Source organism: Protopterus annectens, chromosome 1.part0 (genome assembly GCF_019279795.1).
Source record: "Protopterus annectens isolate FY-2018-M chromosome 1.part0, PAN1.0, whole genome shotgun sequence".
Classification (NCBI taxonomy): domain Eukaryota; kingdom Metazoa; phylum Chordata; order Ceratodontiformes; family Protopteridae; genus Protopterus; species Protopterus annectens.
The window spans coordinates 1,854,238,602-1,854,260,018 of record NC_056725.1 but is presented as its reverse complement, the minus strand read 5'-3'; the positions used below and the strand labels follow the sequence as shown (position 1 = coordinate 1,854,260,018).

At 43.3% G+C, this 21,417-nt stretch overlaps 1 protein-coding gene across 1 annotated transcript in view; it reads right to left on the bottom strand.

The window, feature by feature from the left end:
- Positions 1-21,417, bottom strand: part of RICTOR (RPTOR independent companion of MTOR complex 2) — a 3,179,211-nt gene that overhangs the window by 556,322 nt on the left and 2,601,472 nt on the right. The window contains exon 32 of the mRNA XM_044069875.1: positions 6,230-6,407. Within this exon, the coding sequence (XP_043925810.1) occupies positions 6,230-6,407 (178 nt within the window). The remainder of the gene's footprint in view (positions 1-6,229; positions 6,408-21,417) is intronic.

Genomic DNA, 21,417 nt, shown 5'->3' with positions numbered 1-21,417 from the left:
TAGATAAATGTTAAAAAAAAATTCCAAAATATCTTTAATATTTCTATACGATCTCTAGTTATTCTTTTTGCTACAGGCTTCTTAAGTGTGGCTCCAACCCCCTCTTCTTTCATAGGTTGGTATCAGGCTATCGGCCCCAGGGCCTATACGAGCGTAGCCAAAACAATTCCCTGGATATTTCTTACCACAATATTTACTTCCCCAGACCCCTGTCTAGCAGGGTGACTGACATGATCCCCGGGAGGAATTTCCTATCTCCCATCCAATCGTCAAGGTTCCTTTTGAAGAGGGCCAAGGAGGTGCTCTGCTTGACATGTATGGGCAGTCTACTCCAGAGTATGGGGGGTCGCTGGGTCAGGAACCTATTATCCCTCCAGCATGCTTTGTTCATTGTGATAACAAGGTTTAGATCCCTGGAACGTATGGCTCTGAGGGATTGGGATTTCTTTAAGTGGAGCATGTCCAACAGCTCAGGGTTTGACATGGCCTTGTATGTTAAGCAGAGATCGCCTCCGAGTAGACGATATGCCACAGAGTACCACTGGAGTTTTTTTAGATGGTCAGCATAGGGCATCTGCTTTAGGCCTGGGATTCTTTTACTGAGGTATTTCAGCGGCCTTTCCAGCTGTTGCAGATGTGTTGTGAGGTACATACCAAACGGGGCGTTGTACTCTATGATGGGTCTAATGACAGATGAGTACAGTGGGACAATGACTTCCTTTTTTCTGGATGAAAAGCCCTTAGTGATGAGGTGTGTCACATAGGATTTCCTGACTGTTGCGGCAATGTGGTTATCAAAGGTGAGACCGCTGTCCAACTGTGTCCCTAAGTCTCTCATCACACTTTCTGTGTTTAGTGTACTGCCACCTATGTGGTAATTCATGGATATATGTTTTTTCCCAAAGGGGATAACTATACATATTTTGGCATTAAGCTTGAGCCCATGGCTCTGGCACCAAGCATCTGTTTCTGTAAGGCCATTTTGTAGAATATCCACATCATTTGGGGATTCAATAATGGCTCCCAGTTTGCTGTCATCTGCGAACTTTGTTAGCCAGAGTCCCTTAGTGTTGGCCTGTACTTCAGAGAAGTAGATGTCAAACAAGAGCGGTCTCAGGACTGAACCCTGAGGTACTCCACTTGTCACTTGTCTGGAGCTGGATTTGGAGTTGGCTACTTTTACAGTCTGGGTTCTGTCAGTAAGTCAGTTGGCAACCCATCGAGTGACGTAGGGATTTATGCCCAGCTTAGTAAGTTTATCTATGACTCCAGAGTGGGGGATGGTGTTGAAGGCCTTGACGAGGTCCAGATAGGCTGTGTGGGCCACCTTACCCTCGTCCACAGCTCTGGAGACTGATTCGAAGAAGTCAATCAGGTTCATGAGACAAGATCGGCCCTTCACGAACCCAAACTGGGTGGGGTCCAGTGTTTGAAGGTTGACAATGTCTTTGTTTATAAGTTCCATGACAATGCGTTCCATGCCCTTGCAGATCAGGCTAGTCAGACTGATGGGAGAGTAGTTCCCGGGATCCAAGGTGGATCCCCCCTTGTGGAGTGGGATAACTGTAGCTGTGTGCCACTCAGTGGGAACGAAGCCTGAGGTGAGGCTATGATTAAACATGACACTTAGGTGAGGTGCCAGTTCATTTTGTATTTCATGTAGTACACAGCCCGGGATGTCATCTGGTCCCATGGATGCTGTATTCTTAGCTTTGGAGAGTGCGGTTTCTGTGTGGCCGTGATTACTGGAATTTGGCAATCTTTTGGTATTGAGATGGACCCTTTAAGGGGTGAGAGAGGGGTGAAGTTGGCACTAAATCAAGCTGCCAGTATATTGGCAATATTCTTGGGATCAGTATATTTAATGCCATTCTGTTGTAGCTCAGAGCATATCTGAGCATTGCCATTTAGATTCTTGACATAACTATAGAATGCCTTGTGGTTGTGTTTGGAATCTTTGGCAATTTTATTTTCGTAACTAGCTTTGGAGGATTTTATAGAACATCATCTAAATTCTTGTGCTAAATATTTTTGCACTCTATAGGTAACAAGAATAGTTATTTAACATCAATCCTTCTACATTCATGCATATTATCTAAATTCTTCCTATTTCCCTTTAGCATTATGCAGTTGCTCCTCTTCTGGGTCTGTGAGATCCCCTTATTCTACACCACTTTAACCTTTATCAGCCCTTCCAAATATTTTGCATTACTTATGTTCCCTCTCTCTCTCTCTCTCTCTCTGTTTCTTTTACTGCTTCCATGTTTTTAAACTCCATTTCATTTTATCTTAATTACTAACTACAGCTATCACTTCTTGAAGTAATTTCTATCTTCCCTAACAACTCTCAAATCTTGTCAACTACCAAGTACTTAAATTACCTTTTTTAATCTAAATCTCAAAATGCACGCACTCGAAGCACTCCTCAGTATGGAGAACGTCGACATCTGTGCAGTAACTGAAACCTGGTTCAAGACTCCAGAGAGCACCCCAGCACTACCGGGCTACAACTCATACCACACATTTCGGCCACAGAACATGGACTGAAACACAAAAGAAGGGGGATGTATCCATATTCATCAAGGATACCTACACCTCCAGGTTAGTGGCGCAGCATGATACCTCTGAGATCATCCATGTGCAACTAACATCGGGCAAATCTGCAATGCAAATTGTGGCCTGCTACAGATCACCCTCCATGACCCAGGATCACCACTCCACCTTTCTGGAGACACTGGAAAATATGAAGGTCCTACCAAACACCCTGATATTAGGCGATTTCAATTACCCTACCATTCACTGGGAAAACTACTAGAGTACAAATTCCTGGAATTCATCAACTTAAATGCCCTGGATCAGCTGGTAAACTCCCCTACCAGAGGTGAAAACATATTGGACCTGGTCATCACCAACATGGGCGACAGGTGTTCCACACCGGAGGTCAACCCGTCACTGGTTAGATCAGACCACACACTAATCACTCTGGATGCCCACACCCCACCACCACCCCCAACTAAGGAAACCACAGTAAAAAACTTTTCTAAAGCAAACTTCACCTTACTTAAGACAGAGGTGGTAAGTTTCACAGCCCCCCACGCTAAAGGATAATGCTGCCCAAGATGCAGAAACCTTTACAAATGCACTCTATGAGCACCTACAAAGATGCATGGATCGTGCCAGCCCTAGCAAAACCAAGACTCACTCCTCTATGAGAAGGAAACCAGTTTGGTGGACCCCTGCAATAAACAGGCTATACAACAGGAGGAGGAAACTAGTTCAGAAAAAAAGCAAATCCCAAGAAGGAAAGACATCCCTGATCAGTATCAGTAAGAAACTGAGGTCCCTCATGAAATCATCCAAGGATAACTTCGAAAGAAAAGAAAAATAGCTAAGGAGTCAAAAGATAACCACAAAGCCTTCTATAGTTATGTTAAGAATCTAAGTGGCAACTCGCAGATATGCACTGAACTAGTGCAAAATAGCACATAATATACTGAATCTACTGATATTGCCAACATCCTGGCAGATAGATTCAGTGCAAACTTCACCCCTCTCTCACTTCCAAAAGGGCCCACAACAATACCGGAAAAGTGTAGTGTCCCAAAAATCACAGACGCACAGGTGAAAACAGCCCTTTCAAAAGCCAAAAACACAGCGTCAATGGGACCAGATGGTATCCCAGGCTGCATCTTGCACAACTACAGAACGAACTAACCCCCCACCTAAACATGCTGTTCAACCTCAGCCTCTCCGCAGGCTATGTGCTCATAGAAAGGCGCACAGCAACAGTTATTCCTCTCCTCAAAGGAGGGGCCACAACTGACCCTTGTAACTATCGCCCCATAAGCCTGACTAGCCTGGTCTGTAACGCTATTCAGCACATCATGGAATTCATTAACAAAGACATTGGGAACCTTCAAACACTTGACCCAACCCAGTTTGGCTTTGTTAAGAGCAGATCATGCCTACTACACCTGGTGGACTTCTTTGACACAGTCACCAAGGCCATAGACGAGAGAAAGGTGGTTCACACAGCCTAACTTGACCTCGCCAAAGCTTTTGACACCATTCCCCACTTGGGTATTACAGAAAAACTCACCAGCCTGAGCATAAACCCCATATGTCACGAGATGGGTTGCCAACTGGCTTACAGACAGAACACACACATGGTAAGAATAGCAGACTCCAGGTCCGACTCTAAACCAGTCACAAGTGGTGTCCCATAAGGCTCGGTCCTGGAACCCCTACTGTTCGGCATATACTTCTCAGAAGTACAGACAAACACAGGAGGACAATGGCTAACCAGGTTCGCCGATGACTGCAAACTGGGAGCCATAACTGACTCTCCGGCTGACACGGACATCCTCCAAAAGGGCCTTACTGAGACGGACACCTTGTGTCAAAGTCATGGCCTCAAGCTAAATGCCAAAAAATGCCATTTGGGAAAAACAAAACACCCATGAATTACCACATAGGTGGCAGCCCCTTAATACAGAAGAGGTAATAAGAGATCTGGGGACCCAGGTAGATAGTAATCTCTCCTTTGACAATCACATTGCCAAAGTAGTTAGGAAATCCTATGTGGCCCATCTAATTACTAAAGGGTTCACATCTAGAAATAAAGAGGTTATAGTGCCCCTCTACTCGTCACTCATTAGACCCATCATAGAGTACAATGCCTCATTTGGGATGTATCTCACAAGACACTTTCAACAGCTGGAAAGACCACAAAAGTACTTCACCAAGAGGATTACTGGTCTCAAACATATGTCCTATGCAGCCCAACTGAAAAAAACTCTGGCTGTACTCAGTGGCATATCGCTTACTCAGAGGTGATCTCTGCCTGACTTACAAAGCCATGTCCAACTCAGAATTGATGGACGTGCTCCACCTAAAGAAACCCAAGTCACCGCGAGCCACAAGCTCTAGTGAGCTAAACCTCGCCACAACAATAAATAGAACATGCTGGAGGGATAGATTCCTGTCACAGAGACTCCCCATGCTTTGGAACAAAATTCCAAATTACATCAGGCAGAGCCCCTCACTAACACTCTTCAAGAGAAACCTTGACGAGTGGATGGGTAACAGAAAATACACCCCTGGAATCACTTCATTGGCTCTGCCTGACAGAGGATCAGTTAATTAATCAATGGGGCAGTGAAAGCCGACACACTCTGGCTAGGCTTAAAAATGCCCTCGGGCAGATAGCCTACTACCTACTTATGAACCTAAGATCTGGGTTTCAGATCTTTTTTTACCCTGAGTGGTTATTTTTTTTCCTTGCTGTGTCTGTTGACCATCAAACCCCTACGTCACCCATTCAGTCTCCTTTATGGAGGCAAGAGAATAATGTGTGGCCATAATCTACACAACCATATAAGGGTGTTTTCATTTAAGCTCTGAAATTCCCCTGCACATGCCCTCAAAGTCCAGAGAGTTGAGTATGTGCTGGAATGGTGTAAGGCCTTATCACAGACAGTAAGCAGATGTCTCCATAAATCTCCAGCCTCTACTGCCAACTGCAAATGGAATGTGCACCCCAGGACACATGGCTTCAACCTTTTGGCAGAAGGCTCTGCCTCATTATTCCCCTCCCCAGCAAGTTCTCTTGAACTGGGGTAATTTATCAAATGTGAATCACATGGGTGGTAGTCACGACATCATTCCTCTAAAACACAATGCCAGCAGCAGGACTAAGCCCCAGCTGAAGCACATTACTTCTACAAAAAATGGGCTCCAGGAACTGATCACACCACTGCCTCTAACTCAAGCTGGTATGACAATTACTTCATCTACGTCTTCGCTACAAGGCTGTGTTGCAGCATTTTCTAATTTCTCTGTTTGCTTACTTAAATGTTACAAGGAGGACAAAAAGAAAACTAGTGAAGGATATATCACCCTTTTACAGGTCTGTATGCAATGATGTTGACACATGGCCATGACTTCAAAAGCTGTGATTACTGCTGAACATAAAGTTTCAAAAGAACTGCCAAATGCTGAGGGGAGGATTTTGGTTTTGTTACCATAACTAGATGAATGAAATATCTCAAAAGATGATAAGCACTTCAGTAGCCTGGGAGGGAAGGAATCAATCTACACCTCATGAGCATTTAAACTGGAATATAAACTTGTTGTTCATTTTCTCTAACACCCGAGTAATTCTTATAATGCCAAGTCTCATGCCTAACATATCTGCCAGTCATAAAAATGGAAAATAATTCTACTGTACCTGAAACATTTCACTGATATCGATTGGGAGGCAAAGTCCAATATAATCATCTGAACTACCACAGGTAGCACTGGACACCATTGATCGAACAGAAGAAGAACGTTGCAGAGTATTATGATTGATTGGGCTTAATAAATCTTCTTTGTCCAGTGAAGCAAAACTTAATGCTTTCATGAATCTATCAAAGAAAAAAAAAGGCAGGGGATAATTATCTACTAAACATTTTCAAAAAATGTCTGAAACAGTTGCTATGAATGCCAAAAGTCACACAACACAGATTGAGATTAGCATTTTTGGTTACAGGCTGGCACACACCAGTGCATCTGTTAAAACATGCTGCTGCATATATTCTCTTTTGAATTCTTTACAAGTTACGTTGCATTAAGCTGGTCTGATGGCAGAAGGAGATGGCGCTATACAGTCAGACTTTAACTGCATTTAACAAGTCCCTCCATCATAACTTTCTCCATCACACTTTCTTCACCAACAAGTCATAACTCTCATAAAAATGCCTATTTGGTCTACTGACTGCAACTGAATAGAATTAAATGAATCTGCCAGTCACCATGGAAATGCATGAATGTCATCCTAACAAAACAAATGAGGAAAAACGAAGTCTGCTTTTCTGCCTTATCATAAATAGCACAAGGAAAAGGGTTGATTTCCTGCATGTGTAACACTTTAAAAAATTACAGAAAGTTAAAGAACAAACGGAGCTTACAAATATTTAACAAAACCAGTATACTTATCAGTTGCAGTCAGTCAATAAGCTCAGTACAACAATTTCTGCCTCAACACTGATGCTTAAAAATTCAGAATATACAGATTCTTTATTTTTATTAATAGCTTCAGATATGCAACTGACCTCTCCAAATTCACATAAGTATAAAGCTCAGTTTTATGCTTCTCATCTTTATGCAAAAATCTGGACAAAGTCAAAAATAATGGGGGGACAACGGAACAAATTTTAAATATTGCTCTTATAACTTCAGTAATTTGCTAGAATAACAGGTTGTACATTAGCGTGCATTTTCTGAATGATGGGAAGTCTGCAACTCAAATGTCTGCCATTACTTAGCAAGTGCAATTCTCAATGGCATGCAGGAAAACTACCAATTTTATGAGGAAAATACCAAAAAATATGAGACAAATCTGAACATTCTGCGAAATTCTGGGAGAGTTGAAAGGTATGCTTAGCAAACAAATGAATGAGTGGTGACTGAACTTAATCATCTGTGCTGTCAGTCATAATAAAGGCAATTAGCTGTTAAGCAGCTTCATGTAGTCCAGGATTTAATTTCCTCTGCCTACATTTGACTGCTGCATGACTCTGAGTACGTCATTTAACCAAACAGTCTGGGGCAACATAGAAGCTGGGCTAGAATTTAAGAGTTTCTTTGAAGGCATGCCTAATAACTACCTATGAACTTGTGAAAACTACCTATGAAATGCTTAGTTACTCAGACAGAGCACAGGATTAGTATGCATAATACCAAGGGGCAAGGATATTGGCCTGGAAGTAAAGAAATGTAAGTAGAAGAGAGAGTATGATTATTGGGTAATTATGGAGTGGAAAGGGCAGTTGTATAAGAGGAAGTTACCATAACAGTAGATTGCTGAATGGTCACTACTGCAGTAGCCTTAGTTATATCCTGCCAAGGATGTAATAGCCAGCCAACTTCCAAAGCCTCAGGGCACCTTCCATGTGCCCCAAACTGTCAAGCAGCTTGAACTGAGCTCACTAAAGGACAAGCTTGGGTGATAAGCCCTTCAAAGCTTTCCTGCCAGCAGAGAGAGGCTGAGCCCTGAAAGGACAATGCCAAAAAAGTACAGTTGTGTACACTTACCATAAATGTAGACGTTTGAGTGTATTCACTGTTGCAGTCATCACATTTGGGTTATCTGCTTGCAGTAGCCCTCAGTCAGCCTGATTATCAAAGTCTTGCGTCCTGCATCGGTTGCTGTCTCATCTTCCATGACGTCAGGTAGTCAGGGGTATAAAGCATGCAGGCGACACCATTACATCAGTTTTTTCTTGCCCCATATGTCAGGTGCCCCCATAATGGGAAGCAATTATACACAAGGTTACACCTCCAACAAAAAAGCAAATACACCAAAAAGCTTTAAGCATAGTAAACAAGAATAGAGCTATAGTCAACAGAAGTCAGGGGGCTGGAGGGAGGGTAACCAGGACTGCAACAGTGAATACACTCGAACAACTACATTTATGGTAAGTGTACACAACTGTACTATATTCTTCGTGTTTCACTGTTGCAGTCATGACATTTGGGTAGATTTCCAAAGTTAAGGATGGGAGGAGGTAATTAGATAGCATTAGGACCAGCAATCAGGCCCTGCAAGACTGCAGTGGGAAATTCAGCTCTGGATTTAGAAAAAAATGGCAAGTGGTAATGCTTGGTGAAGGTATGTACAGAACTCCAGGTAGCAGCTTCTAGGATGTCCCTGGTAGGGACACCTCTGAGAAAGGCTACAGAAATAGATGCAGCCCTGGTTCAATGTGGTCTTATCCCCTTGTGGGGTAGGTTTTCCATGGTGCTTATAATAGAAATTAATGTAATGGTCTATCCACTTAAAAATGGTTTGCTTTGAAATGGCCTTCCCCTCTGCCCCTGCAGCAAATGCAACCAACAGCTGCTCAGATTTCCTGAGAGGCTTAGCCCTGTCCAAGTAAAATCTAAGTCGTCTGTGCACATCCAAGGAGTGCAGTATTCGTTCCTTTTTGTCCTGTGGATTAGAAAAGAAGGTTGGCAAATGAATGGACTGATTAAGGGCCACACTGGATACCACCTTGGGCATGAAGGAGGGATTGGTCCTGAGGGACACCCTGTCTGCATGAAAGATGATGAAAGGCTCCACTGCCATGAGGGCCTGTAAATCAGACACCCTTCTTGCTGAAGTGATGGCTGGAAGGAAGGCGTTTTTCCAAGAAAGGAATTTCAACTCTACATTTGCAGCTGGCTCAAAGGGAGGTAGAGAGAGCTTCTCCAATACAAAGTTAAGGTCCCAGGCTGAAGTAGGGGCTCTCCATGATGGTCTCAAATTTTTGGCCCTTCTGAGGAATTGCTTCAGCAGTGGATGAGAAAATAGGGATGGTTCTGTATTGTAATGAGCTGAAATGGCTGAGGCATGAATTTTGATCGAGGAAAAGCAAAGGCCCTTGTGAAGCATCTCAGTTAAGTATTGAAGAATATGAGGTAAATTCGGCGCTGTTGTGCCCATCCCCTGAATTTGGCTCCAGGAACAGAATCTTTTCCATTTTTCAGCATAGGATTTTCTAGTACTAGGTCTCGTTGCCTCCAGAATGACATCCATTCACTTGCTTACTGAGGGATGGTAATGGAGAGATCAGGTAATTAGCCAGGCTGCAAGGTTTAGGGTTTGAAGCTGCTTGTGCAGAATCTGGCACTCCTGCTGGGACAGCGGGGCAGGGGTCTGAGGCAGGTGCCATGGTGCCAGCAGTGACACACTGCGCAAGAGGGGGTACCAGTGTTGGCATGCCCAGTCTGGTGCAATAATCAGTATTGTCCTTGGTTTGTCCTGTTTGATCTTTAGTAGTACCCTGGAGAGGAGAGGCAGAGGGGGGAAGGCATAAACTGATAGGTATTTCCAGGTGAAGAAGGACAGGGAATCCATTTTCCAAGCTTGTTTGTGGGAAGTCCTTGTGCACAATTTGTCCAATTGGAAATTCTGGGGGGAGGCAGAACAGGTCTATCTCTGGGCTCCCCCATCTGTTTCTCAACATGTTGAATATCTTTGGTTCCAGTTTCCACTTGTGTGGGTCCATGAGATTTCTGCTTAGGTCGACTGCCAGTGTATTTAGCTTTCCTGGCAGGAATTGAGCCTGTAGGTGCACTTGGTATCTCAAGGCTGTGTTCCACAGAGCCATAGCTAGTCTGCAGACAGGGTATGAGTGAGTTCCCCCCTGCTTGTTTATGTACCACATAACAGTGGTGTTTTCTGTCTTTACCAATAATTGTCCTGGAAGAATGTGGTCCTTGAAGGCTGTCAGAGCATTCTGTCCAGCTAACATTTCTTTTTGATTGCTATGCAGATGCATTAGACTTGGATTCCATTTGCCCTGAATGCACTGCCCTGTCAAGTGAGCCACCCATGCATAGTCTGATGCGTCTGTTGTTAGGGTTTGGGCAGCAGGGGGTAGAGTGAATGGCAGTCCCTTGTTTTGGTGGCAGGCCACTGCCCACCAAAGGAACTCTATCTGTAGACAAGGTATGACAGGAATCATTGATCTAGATCCTGAGAATGTTGACACCATAGGCTTTTTAGATACCACTGTAGTTTCCTCATATGCAGTCCTGCATATGGACTTAGTAGAATGCAAGAGGCCATGAACCCCAGGGCTTGCAGTATTTTCCTTGCAGATAGCTGGGTCTTTGTGGCCAGTAGTTTGAAGTAGGCTGTCAAATGAACTTGTTTTTCTGGCGTGAGGTAAGGAATCTGTGAAGTTGTATTCATGCTTGCTCCCAGGAATATAATTTGTTGGCAGAGTACAAGACGTGATTTCTTTTTGTTTATGGTGTACCCCAGAGAAATTAGCAATTTCTTTACAAATGCCACACGATTTAATAGTATGTCCTGGCTTTCTGCCTGAATTAGACAATCGTCCAGGTATGGGTATATTTGAATATTTCTTTGCCTGCAAAATGCAATGACTGGAGCTAGGCACTTTCTGAATACTCTGGGTGCAGTAGATAGGCCAAAGGGCAGTGCAGAGAACTGATAGCGCATGTAGCCTGCTTTGAAGCATAGGTATCTTCTGCAAGATTCCCTTATTGGGATGTGCAGGTAAGCTTCCTTTAAATCCAGTGTTGCCAACCAGGCACCTTTGCCTAGCATAGGAAGCAGCTGATGAAGAGTTAGCATCTTGAATTTTGAGATTACCAAAAATGTGTTTAGGATGGACAGGACCCGGATAGGACGCCAGGAATTGTCTTTTCTGGGTACCAGGAAAAGTCTTGAGTAGAAACCTTGCCCCCATTCTTCTTCTGGGACAGGCTGAATAGCCCTGATGCTTAAAAGAGAGAGAACTTGCTTATTGAGCCTCTGCCCACTGATTTGGGGGTAGGTCTGGCCAACTGTTTGGGGTTAGTAAGGAGTGGAAGTGGAATCTGTATCCTAGGGAAACTATATTTAAAACCCATTTGTCCTGGGTAATGAGTTTCCAATTTTTTTGCATTCAGGGAAATCTTTCCTCCGAAAGGAATAGTCAGTTGAGCAGGGCTTGGAAGGTTTAAAGTTAAGTCACCGAGACATTTACCATAGGGGGAGTCTTACTACTACCTGCTTTGGAAGTGGGAGCAACCCACTGCTTAGGCCTGTGAGTAGCTTGGGACTGAAGCCTGTGTGTTCTGCTGGTTCTGTGTCTGGCCTGAGAAGGCCTGAAAGAGGCGGGAAAGGACCAATTCTTAGAGGGCCAATGCCTACTAAATCTGGTAGGCTGCACTTGCAGGAAATCTTTAACAGTTTGCATAGATTTAGCTTTTTCCTCCATCTTTTTAAGTATTACTTCTGCTTTGTTGCCAAAAAGGTGGTCTTGGTTTAAGGGAGCATCCAGTAATTGAGCTTTAACATGATCTGGCAAAGACTGCTCCTTAAGCCAAGCATGCCTTCTAAGTACAGACCCAGTGACAGCAGCCCTGCAAGATGCCTCTAATGAATCAAAACCACATTGCAAAGTATGTTTTCCAACTTATTCAGCAGAATGCATTAAATCCTGTAATTCTTTATTTTCAGCACAGTCAGGAATCAACATAATTTTCTGTTTAAGCAATCCAATAATATGCTGTTGATACTTTAACATATGAAACTGGCAGTTTAAGGCCCTAATGGCCAAAGTTGCAGAAGTGTATACCTTCTAACCCCATCTATCCAGCGCTCTGGAATCTCTATCAGAGGGGGTGGGATTTTTGGCACTAGTAGCCTTAATGCCCTTGGGTCCCTGTGAAACGGTCTCAGGATCCGCAGCAGGATTTTTAAAAAGGAACTTGTGAGAGTCAGGTACCCTGTAATACCTATCAGGGTTTCTGGGAGCAGGAGGTAAAATGTCAGGGGCCAGGCTAGATTCTGAGAAGGCATCATCTACAATGTCCAGTACAGGAGGGATAGCTAAAAGCCTATGTTGAGGCAGGAGTAAGAATTCCCCAAGCCTCTTTTTGGAGTCAGAGTAATCCTGGCTTTCCCAGCGGAAATGCTCCATAAGAGTATGCAAGATTTCACCAAAAGAGAAATCCTCTGGAGGGGAAGCAGAGGGAATGGGGGTCCTCTGCATCAGAATCCTCATAGATAGATAAGGGCAAATCTTGGTCATCAAAGAAAACAGAAATTTCAGAATCCTAATCAGAAGAATCAGAAGGAAAATCAGTCCTACGTCTCTTAGAGGAGGAAGGCTGGCTTCCCCTGATTAGAGTAACAAGGTCTTCAGCCATTCTTATCATTTGTTTTTTAGGCATAGGGGCCTGACCCTGTGGTATGGGCGTCGGTTTTCTAGGCATGGATCGAGTTTTAGGCCTTGAAGAAGAAGATGGTGTCGGTTTAATATGCAAGTCAGTAAGCCTGAATACACCCTCAGAAGCTGGTGCCTGCACAGTGGCTCGGGGCCCATCCAAGGTAGAGACATCCGCAGATTCCACACTCGAAGAAGCATCTCGCAGCATACAGGACTCCGAATGGGTCTCAGTAGAGGCCTGCGAATCTAAAGTAGTGGGTATAAGGGGCTGCGAAAGTGCCTCACTGAGTACCAGCGAACTGGCGACTAGCTTAAGAGAAGCGTCGTCAGCAGCTTTGGACCTATGCGGTCTGTTTCTGTCTTTATCTCTGCGTTTTTTCAGAATGTCAGTAGTCAGGTGGCTTACCGAGGCCATTTCTGGATAATTGAACACAGTACCACAATATTTAGATGCGTAAATGAACAGACAAATAGTACGAGGTTTGAATAAGGCACCAAACCGATGAGGTACGCCGTGGTCTGGGCCTAAGCAAGGAAAGCAGTACGAATTAAAATCTTTATGAGGTATTTGCTTTCCACAAGAAAAACAATTGTTAACTTTTACTGACATCAGTTTAGAGCAAGAAAAAGGATCCCCAACGGGGTACTTAGCTTAGTTGAAGACTTCGGATCTGAAACTCGAAAACAAAAATTTCAGGAGTCGGCCGACCGGCACTTGCAAACTGCTTCTGCTTCGGGCACCACGCAGCAAGAAAGACTGATGTAATGGCATCGGCTGCATGCTTTATACCCCTGACTAACTGATATCATGGAAGATGAGACAGCAACCGACGCAGGACCCAAGACTTTGATAATCAGGCCGAATGAGGGCTACTACAAGCAGATAACCTAATTGTGATGACTGCAACAGTGAAACACGAAGAACATCAACAAAAAATAAATACCCACATCTTGGCATAAAAACCCACCAAAAAAGAAGGGAAGATGGAAGGAAGGAGAGAATACTGTAGCAGTGACCATTTCAGTACTGTTATGGTAAATTCAACTTGCACAGCTGTACTACATGCATCATTGTTGATCACTGCTGCAGTAGCATTAGCTTCAGTGGATATAAAAAGTGTAGACACCCCTGTTAAAATGCCAGGTTTTTGTGATATTAAAAAATGAGACCACAATAAAGCATTTCAAAACTTTACCCACCTTTAATGTGACCTACAACCTGTACAATTCAATTGAAAATTGAAAATCAAACAAATCTGTTAGGGAAAAAATATAAAAAATAAAAAAACACACTGGTTGCATAAGTGTGCACACCCTTAAACTAATACTTTGTTGAAGCACCTTCTGATTTATTTACAGCACTGTCTTCTTGGGTACACACCTACCACCAATTAGAGAGACTGATTATTAAAGTTCAGCTGTCCTAGTAGGATTTTCATGATATTTACACAGTTGCCTGCCACAGCAAAAGCCATGGTTCACAGACAGCTCACAAAGCATCAAAGGGATCTCATTGTTGAAAGAAATCAGTCAGAAGGGTACAAAAAATTTCCACAACATTGGACATACCATGGAATACAGTGAAGACCATCATCAAAAAGTGTAGAAAATATGGGACAACAGTGATGTTGCAAAGAACTGGACGTCCCTCCAAAACTGATGAAAAGACAAGACAAAAACTGGTCAGGGAGGCTGCCAGGAGACCTACGGCAACACTGAAGGAGCTGCAGGAATTTCTGGCATGTACTGACTGTGTACTACATGTGACAACAATCTCCCGTATTCTCCATATGTCTGGACTATGGGGTAGGGTTGCAAGATGGAAGCCTTTTCTTACACAGAAAAACATCCAGGCACAGCTAAAATTTGCAAAACAAAACATCAAGTCTCCCAAAAGCATGTGGAAAATATGTTATGGTCTGATGAGACCAAGGTTGAACGTTTTGGCCACAATTCTAAAAGGTACATTTGGCGCAAAAACAACACTTTGCATCACCAAAAGACCACTACCCCCACGGTGAAGCATGGTGGTGGCAGTATCATGCTTTGGGGTTGCTTTCCTTCAGCTGGAACTGGGGCTTTAGTCAAGGTGGAGGGAATTATGAACAGTTTCAAATACCAGTCACTTTTGACAGACTTGGAGCGCTTTTGCAAGGAACAGTGTGCAAATATTGCCAAGACAAGATGTGCCATGCTGATAGACTCCTACCCAAAAAGGCTGAACGCTGTAATTAAATCAAAGGGTGCTTCAACAAAGTATTAGTTTAAGGGTATGCACATTTATGCAACCAGCTTATTGTACGTTTTTTATTTTTTATATTTTTTCCCCTAACAGATGTGTTTTTTAATTGAATTGTACAGGTTATAGGTCACATTAAAGGTGGGAAAAGTTTCAAAATGATTTATTGTGGTCTCATTTTTTTATATCACAAAAACCTGGCATTTTAACAGGGGAGTGGACACTTTTTATATCCACTGTACATAGGTAGATTACCATAGCTAACTACACATGGGAAGTGGAAGAAGAGTCATTCAGGAGCTCCTGAAGAATGGTTGCAGCAAAGCTTGAACTGGACCTAGAGAAGGAACCATGCTTGTAGTGTGTTTTAAAAGTACGTAGAGAGGACTAAGTAACAGCTTATAGATTACTTCTAGAATCCAACCCCTTCCAAAAATCCATAGATGAAGCCAAGGCCCTAGTACAGTGGGCCTTGTCCTTGCCTGGAATGGATTTGTTATGGTGAGTATAACAAAAGGTAATAAGCTTACATAACCATTTGGAAACAGGTCTGTTTTGACATAGGTTGTCCCATCTTCTTACCTTCACAATAAATGAACAATTGATCCAAAGATCTGAAAGACTTAGCTCTGTCAATACAATACCCGAGTTTGTCTGTGGACATCCAAGGTACGGAGTATCCTTTCTCCCTCATTTTTAGGTTCAGGAAAGAAAACAGAGAGATGGACAGTTTGGTTTAAAGTAAACTCAGATACTATTTAAGCATAAAAAAGGATCAGTTCTCAAACGAACCTTGCCGCTATGGAAAATTGGATAGGGTTGAATTACCACAGAGCTTACAACTCAGATACCCTTCTAGCATAGGTCAGAGAAATCAGTAAAACTGTTTTCCATGTTAAGAACCCTCCAGTCACCCAAATTACCTGGTTCAATGGAGATAGTGTTAGTTTCTCTAACACAAAATTAAGATCCCAAGGAGAGACCACCAGTTTTCTTAGAGGTTTCTTATGCAAAACCCTCTTTCAAGAACATTCTGACATGAGACTGCACTGAAAGAAGAGGATCCAAGGGCATTCATGCTGAAATGACTGACAAATGAACCTTGACAGAGGAACAAGAAATGCCACAGGATAGTAGCTCACAGAAATATTGTAAAACCTGGGAGCAACTAGCCCTGAATGGTTGCTAGTTATATTGTTATTACCAACAAGAAAACCTCTTCCATTTGCTAATATATGATTTTATAGTAGCAGGCTTTCTTGCGTTCCATAATACCTGCTGCGTGTCCTCTGAAAACAGGTGCCTAAAAAGAATTAAGACCCTATCATTCAGGCAGTAAATTGAAGATGACTGATGGTGGAATGCATCATACACCCTGTTCTTGTATGAGTAGATCCAGTCTGTGAGGAAGCTATTTCCAAAAGAAGGGAGAACCATGGTTGTCTAGGTCAGAAGGGGGTCACCACAATGATTTTGGGGATTCTTTCTGAATCTTCTGAAGTACCCAGGATATTAGGGGAAAGGGTGGAAAGACACACAGGAATATTCCTGTCCAAAGAAAAGAAAAGGCATCTGTTTTCCATGCCTTCTTGCATAGAGTCCAGGGACTGAATTTTGCCATTTGACTGTTCAGGGAAGAGGCAAAGAGGTCTAATCTGAGGAACTCCCCACATATGGATCAAATTTTTAAGACACCTTGATCTAGTTCCCATTTGTGACTGCATACATTGGTCCTGCTCAGCTTGTCTGCCACACAATGTTGCTCTAATGGAATGCAGGATGCCTGTATAGTGAGACTGCTGTGAAGCTACATCCCAAGCTAACATGGCTAGTCTGCAAAAGGGGTATGACCTGTTTCCCCCTTGCTTGTTGATGTACCACATGACTATGGTATTGTCTGTAACCACTTGAAGAGGTCCCGGGGACCAAAGATGGTTCAGAGAATTGACTTCCTTGATTAGGACAATCATTTCCTTGATATTTATTTGCTTGCATTTGTCACTGATGTCCTACACCCCATGCACTTTTAGCCCTTTTGAAACTGCTCCTCAAGCAAAGTCCAAAGTGTCTGTGGTGACGGAGTACTTGAAAGCAGATAAGAAGGGGAGACCTGGATTTAAGGACATCTGTTTTCTTCATCAAAAGATTTCTCTTTTGACAACCCCCAGCACCGAGATTTGGAAAGATAAACAGTGGTGATTCTTAGACCAAAGAGATTTCAAATACCTCTGTATCTTCCTCAAGTGAAGTCTTACCAGGGGTATCATGAGAATCACAGAACCCATGAGACTCAAACTCCTGAGGTATTCCCTCACAGTGATAGACGTCCGAGTGGAAACCCTTAGAAATAAATCTAAAAGATCTTCTTCATGTGGGAGAAAGGCTCTTTGAGCTGAGGTGTCTAGCTGACATCCCAGGAACACACTCCTGTGTGAAGGAGTCAAGACTTTTGAATGTTCTCTTGGAATCCCAACTTGGGACCTTTGAATGTTGATTTGGAATCCCATGTTGTTTAAGAGATCTCTCGCACAAAACAGAGATTCCTGACACTTTGATAAGGACTCTGCAAAGATAAGCAACTCATCTAAATATTGAAAAATGTGGATACTGTTTGGCCTGCAGTGAGCTATAACTGGACCTAGACACTATGATAACACTCTTGTGCAGTGGATAGTCTAAATGGCAAGACAGAAATCATAACGTGATCAGGACACACAAAACCTTAAGAAATGTCTGAAGTCTGGATGAATATTAATGTGATGATATGCATCTTTAAAGTATAGTGTTATCAGGAAACTTGAAATAGGAAGAAGATGTAAAGGGTTGTGAAGTGACATCATTTTGAAACTGGGCACTATAACAAATATGTTTAGGAAATAAAGATCCAGAACTGGTCTCCAAGCATTTTCCTTTTTTTTTTTTTTTTGGCAATAGGTAAATCCTTAAATAAATATCCTTCCCCACCTGGGAAGGAGGAAGTGGTTCTATCACTCCTTGGAATGGTATGTAATGAAGAACTGTCTGACCACATCTACCATCAGAGACAAAGAGTATTTGGCCATGTGCGTCTGGCAGTTGATGGCTCTTACTGCTAAAGTGGCAGAGGTGTATACTTTTTCCCTAGACGCACCATCAGTCTGCTTTCTAGCTGAGGTCAGTACAGAGGTGGAGGGAAGTAACTTCAAAGTTTTGTCAGCAGCAATGGTAATAACTGAGGGGTCTGTGGATGGGGCTTTGTACAGGAATTTAGCCTCATCAGGGACCTTGTAGAATCTATCTCAGCATTTGGGGGCAGGAGGCTGCAAATCAGGGGTTTTTGAAGCATCCAGGAAAGCAGGGTGTATGGGGGGGGGGTACAGCAGAGGGGCTAGGAGACTCCAATTGGAGTAGTTCATAATATCTCTTTTGGGTCTCGGTGACCTGATTGCTGTCCCACTTGAAGAAATTTTGCATTTTGTGAAACAGTCTCCACAAAGGTGAAGTCCTCTCCTGGGGAGTCTGTGCCACTGAATTCCTAAGTCTGGGGAGGCATATCCCAGAAGCAATTTGAGAAGTGAGTGAGGGATTCATTTAATGAATCCTCTTCTCCAGAGTAGACACTGGGAGCAGGTCCCTTAGGGGTAGAAGCCGAAGGGGCCTGATGCAAGGCCAAGAAGATGTTTAGAAGGCCTTGGCTGAAGGACTGCCAATCCGGAGGAGTAGAGGGTGCCGGAGGATGAGCAATATGTTTTGTTTTCTCTTTTTATGTGACACCAATGCTGAAGAATCAGAGATATGGTGAAGGGTAGGAGGGCTAGATGCCGGGTGGCACTCCACGGTACCTGAGGCTTTATCTTCTGGCACTACAATCTGAGAGACCCCACGCGGACCCCTGGAAATTATGAGCCTAGGTTCCCCCTCGACGACCAAATCAGACGCCTGTGATTCTCTCTGGGATGTGATGTCAGGTACTAGAACGGCTTCCTCTTGGCTATCCACCAAAAGAATATCTGAGGACTCAAGCTCGGACTCCGGGCCTTCATCGGCCTCAAGAGGTACTGCTGGAGTGGAAGGTGCAGCAGTCGGTTCAGGCCTAGACTTTTTCACCTTTTTGATTGGTGGCTCATCCGAAGAACCTGATGTCAGATCCATACCAGAAGCTAACCGTTTAAGTCTCTGATTCTCTAGGTAGAGTTTTAACACTGCTAAGCAACTTCTAAGAGTTTTGGGGATGAAGGCCTGAAAAATAAACACTACAGGTGGTGTTGGTCCTGCTCTTGGCCTAAGAAAAACAGGCAGAACTCATGCAAATCCTTATGTAGAATTTGCCTTCTATGCCTACACTTGCTCTTTCTATCTGACATGAACCCAAAAGTGGGTACTTATCTGAAGTCAGATTGTGCGAAATCACTCTTCCGAAGGAGCGACGACTGGAGCTAGAAGTCACACAGGTGGCAGAGAAGTTCTGAGGAGGGTGCCTGCTGACGTCTGCTGTATACCCGATGTCCGTTTACAACCAATGTTCCACAGGGAGAGACACGGGACGTCGTACGCACCCTAGCGGTAGCATCTAACTTTTGTATAATGGCCGGACATACGACAGTTCACCAGAGGAAAACTCCCTTGTGTTATAGACAGCAGCATATGAATAGAAGGACATAATAAGATCTGGAAGATAAGGAAGCACCTCCTAGGAATGAGGATTTTCCTCCCACTGCCAGCTGTAACCTTGATGAATAATTTTCAGAGACTATTTGTCTGACATAATCTGTTGCCAACAGAAAAATGCAGATTTTTGTCTTTATGGAAGAAAAAAACAGGCCAGAGAGGGAATGGGTCACAAGATCTCTTTAACAGTCATTCAGACCTTTATGACTGTCACTGGTTTTGCCCGGTTTGAGATGTCTTTTTTGGAATGCCCTTGTCATTTCTTATTAAGCATCTGTTTACCTGAATTTTGTTGAGACTGTTTATTCTGTTTTTGCCAAACCAAGATTAGGAGAAAGAAAATCCCTTGGTCATTTTTAAAAATCTTACAGATTCTGTGGATCAGCGTGCACCTTTCAACACTTTTTGATCACCTCTGCAGCAGAGGGGCCAAACACAATCTCTATTCAAGAGAGAATTTAATATCTCATTTCATCATTATCTGGAAGGTTCTGAGAGTGCAGTAACGCAACCCTCCTAAAAACAGTACCAGTGGCCATATCCCTAGAAGAAGTATCAATGGAATCATACACACACACAGCAAACAATGACTAGTGACCTGTGAAATAAAAGAAAAAAGAAATTATGTACTCACAATAACGTTCCATCTGAGTAGGTAATCTTCATTTGTCAGCAAACTGTGGGTATCTGATCCGAGCCAGCAGATTCAAACTGCTAAGATCCTAGCTCCAATCTCCTCCCCCTTACCCATAATCCCCTGCTAACCCTTCCTGACCTCAGATCGAGTTTGCTTAGTAACACAGAGTATTACAACACAGGAATCACCTGCAAATCCTAACCTAAGGTTATCTGGAAACAAGGGCTAGGAATCCTTCTAGTATGCACTATAGGTTAGGGGGATGGAGGGAGGGTCGGTTGCTGACAAATGAAGATTACCTACTGAGACGGAACATTATGGTGAGTACATAACTTCTTCATTTGAAGTAGTTAACTTCATTTGTCCATCAACCTGTGGGACAGAGTCCCCAGCTACACAAACCTTGGGAGGTCCTCATGGAAGGATATTCCGAAGCACTGCAGAGCCGAAGGATGCTCTCCCTCTGGAAATTATGTCCAACTTGTAATGATTAATGAACGTATGAGATGAAGCCCAAGTGGCTGCTGAACAAATGTCATCCAAGGAAACTCTGGACCAAAACGCAGCAGAGGTAGAAATTGATAGAGTAGAATGGGTGTGGACTCCTTCAGGTTCAGGTCAACCAGAACTTTGATATGCAAGCAGGATACATTGGGAAATCCATCTGGCAGTGTAACTTTTGATACTGGTTTTCCCAAAGAGGGTTTTGCAAAGGATACAAAGAGTTGGTCAGATTTCCTGTGACCAGTGGTCCTGTGCAGGTACAATCTTAACTGCCTGTGTACGTCCAGGGAATGTAACTTATATTCACCTTTGTTCTGGTAATTTGGAAAGAATACTGGTAAATTAATGGATTGATTGATGTTGGGTTCCGTTGCGACCTTGGGCAAAAAGGTAGGATTGGTCCTGAGGGAAACTCTATCTTTATGAAAAAACAAGTATGGCGGTTTGGCGCAAAGGGCTTGAAGTTCCGAAACCCTTCTGGCCGAGGTGATGGCAATAAGAAAGGCCGTCTTCCAAAATAATAATTTTAGATCCACCGAGGCTGCAGGCTCGAACAGGGGAGCTGTCAGAGATTGGAGAACAAGAGTTAAATCCCATGGAGGAACTGGATCTTTAACAGGAGGTCTCAAAAGGAAAGTGCCTTTTAAAAAGGTCTTACATAATTTGGAAGAGGCCAG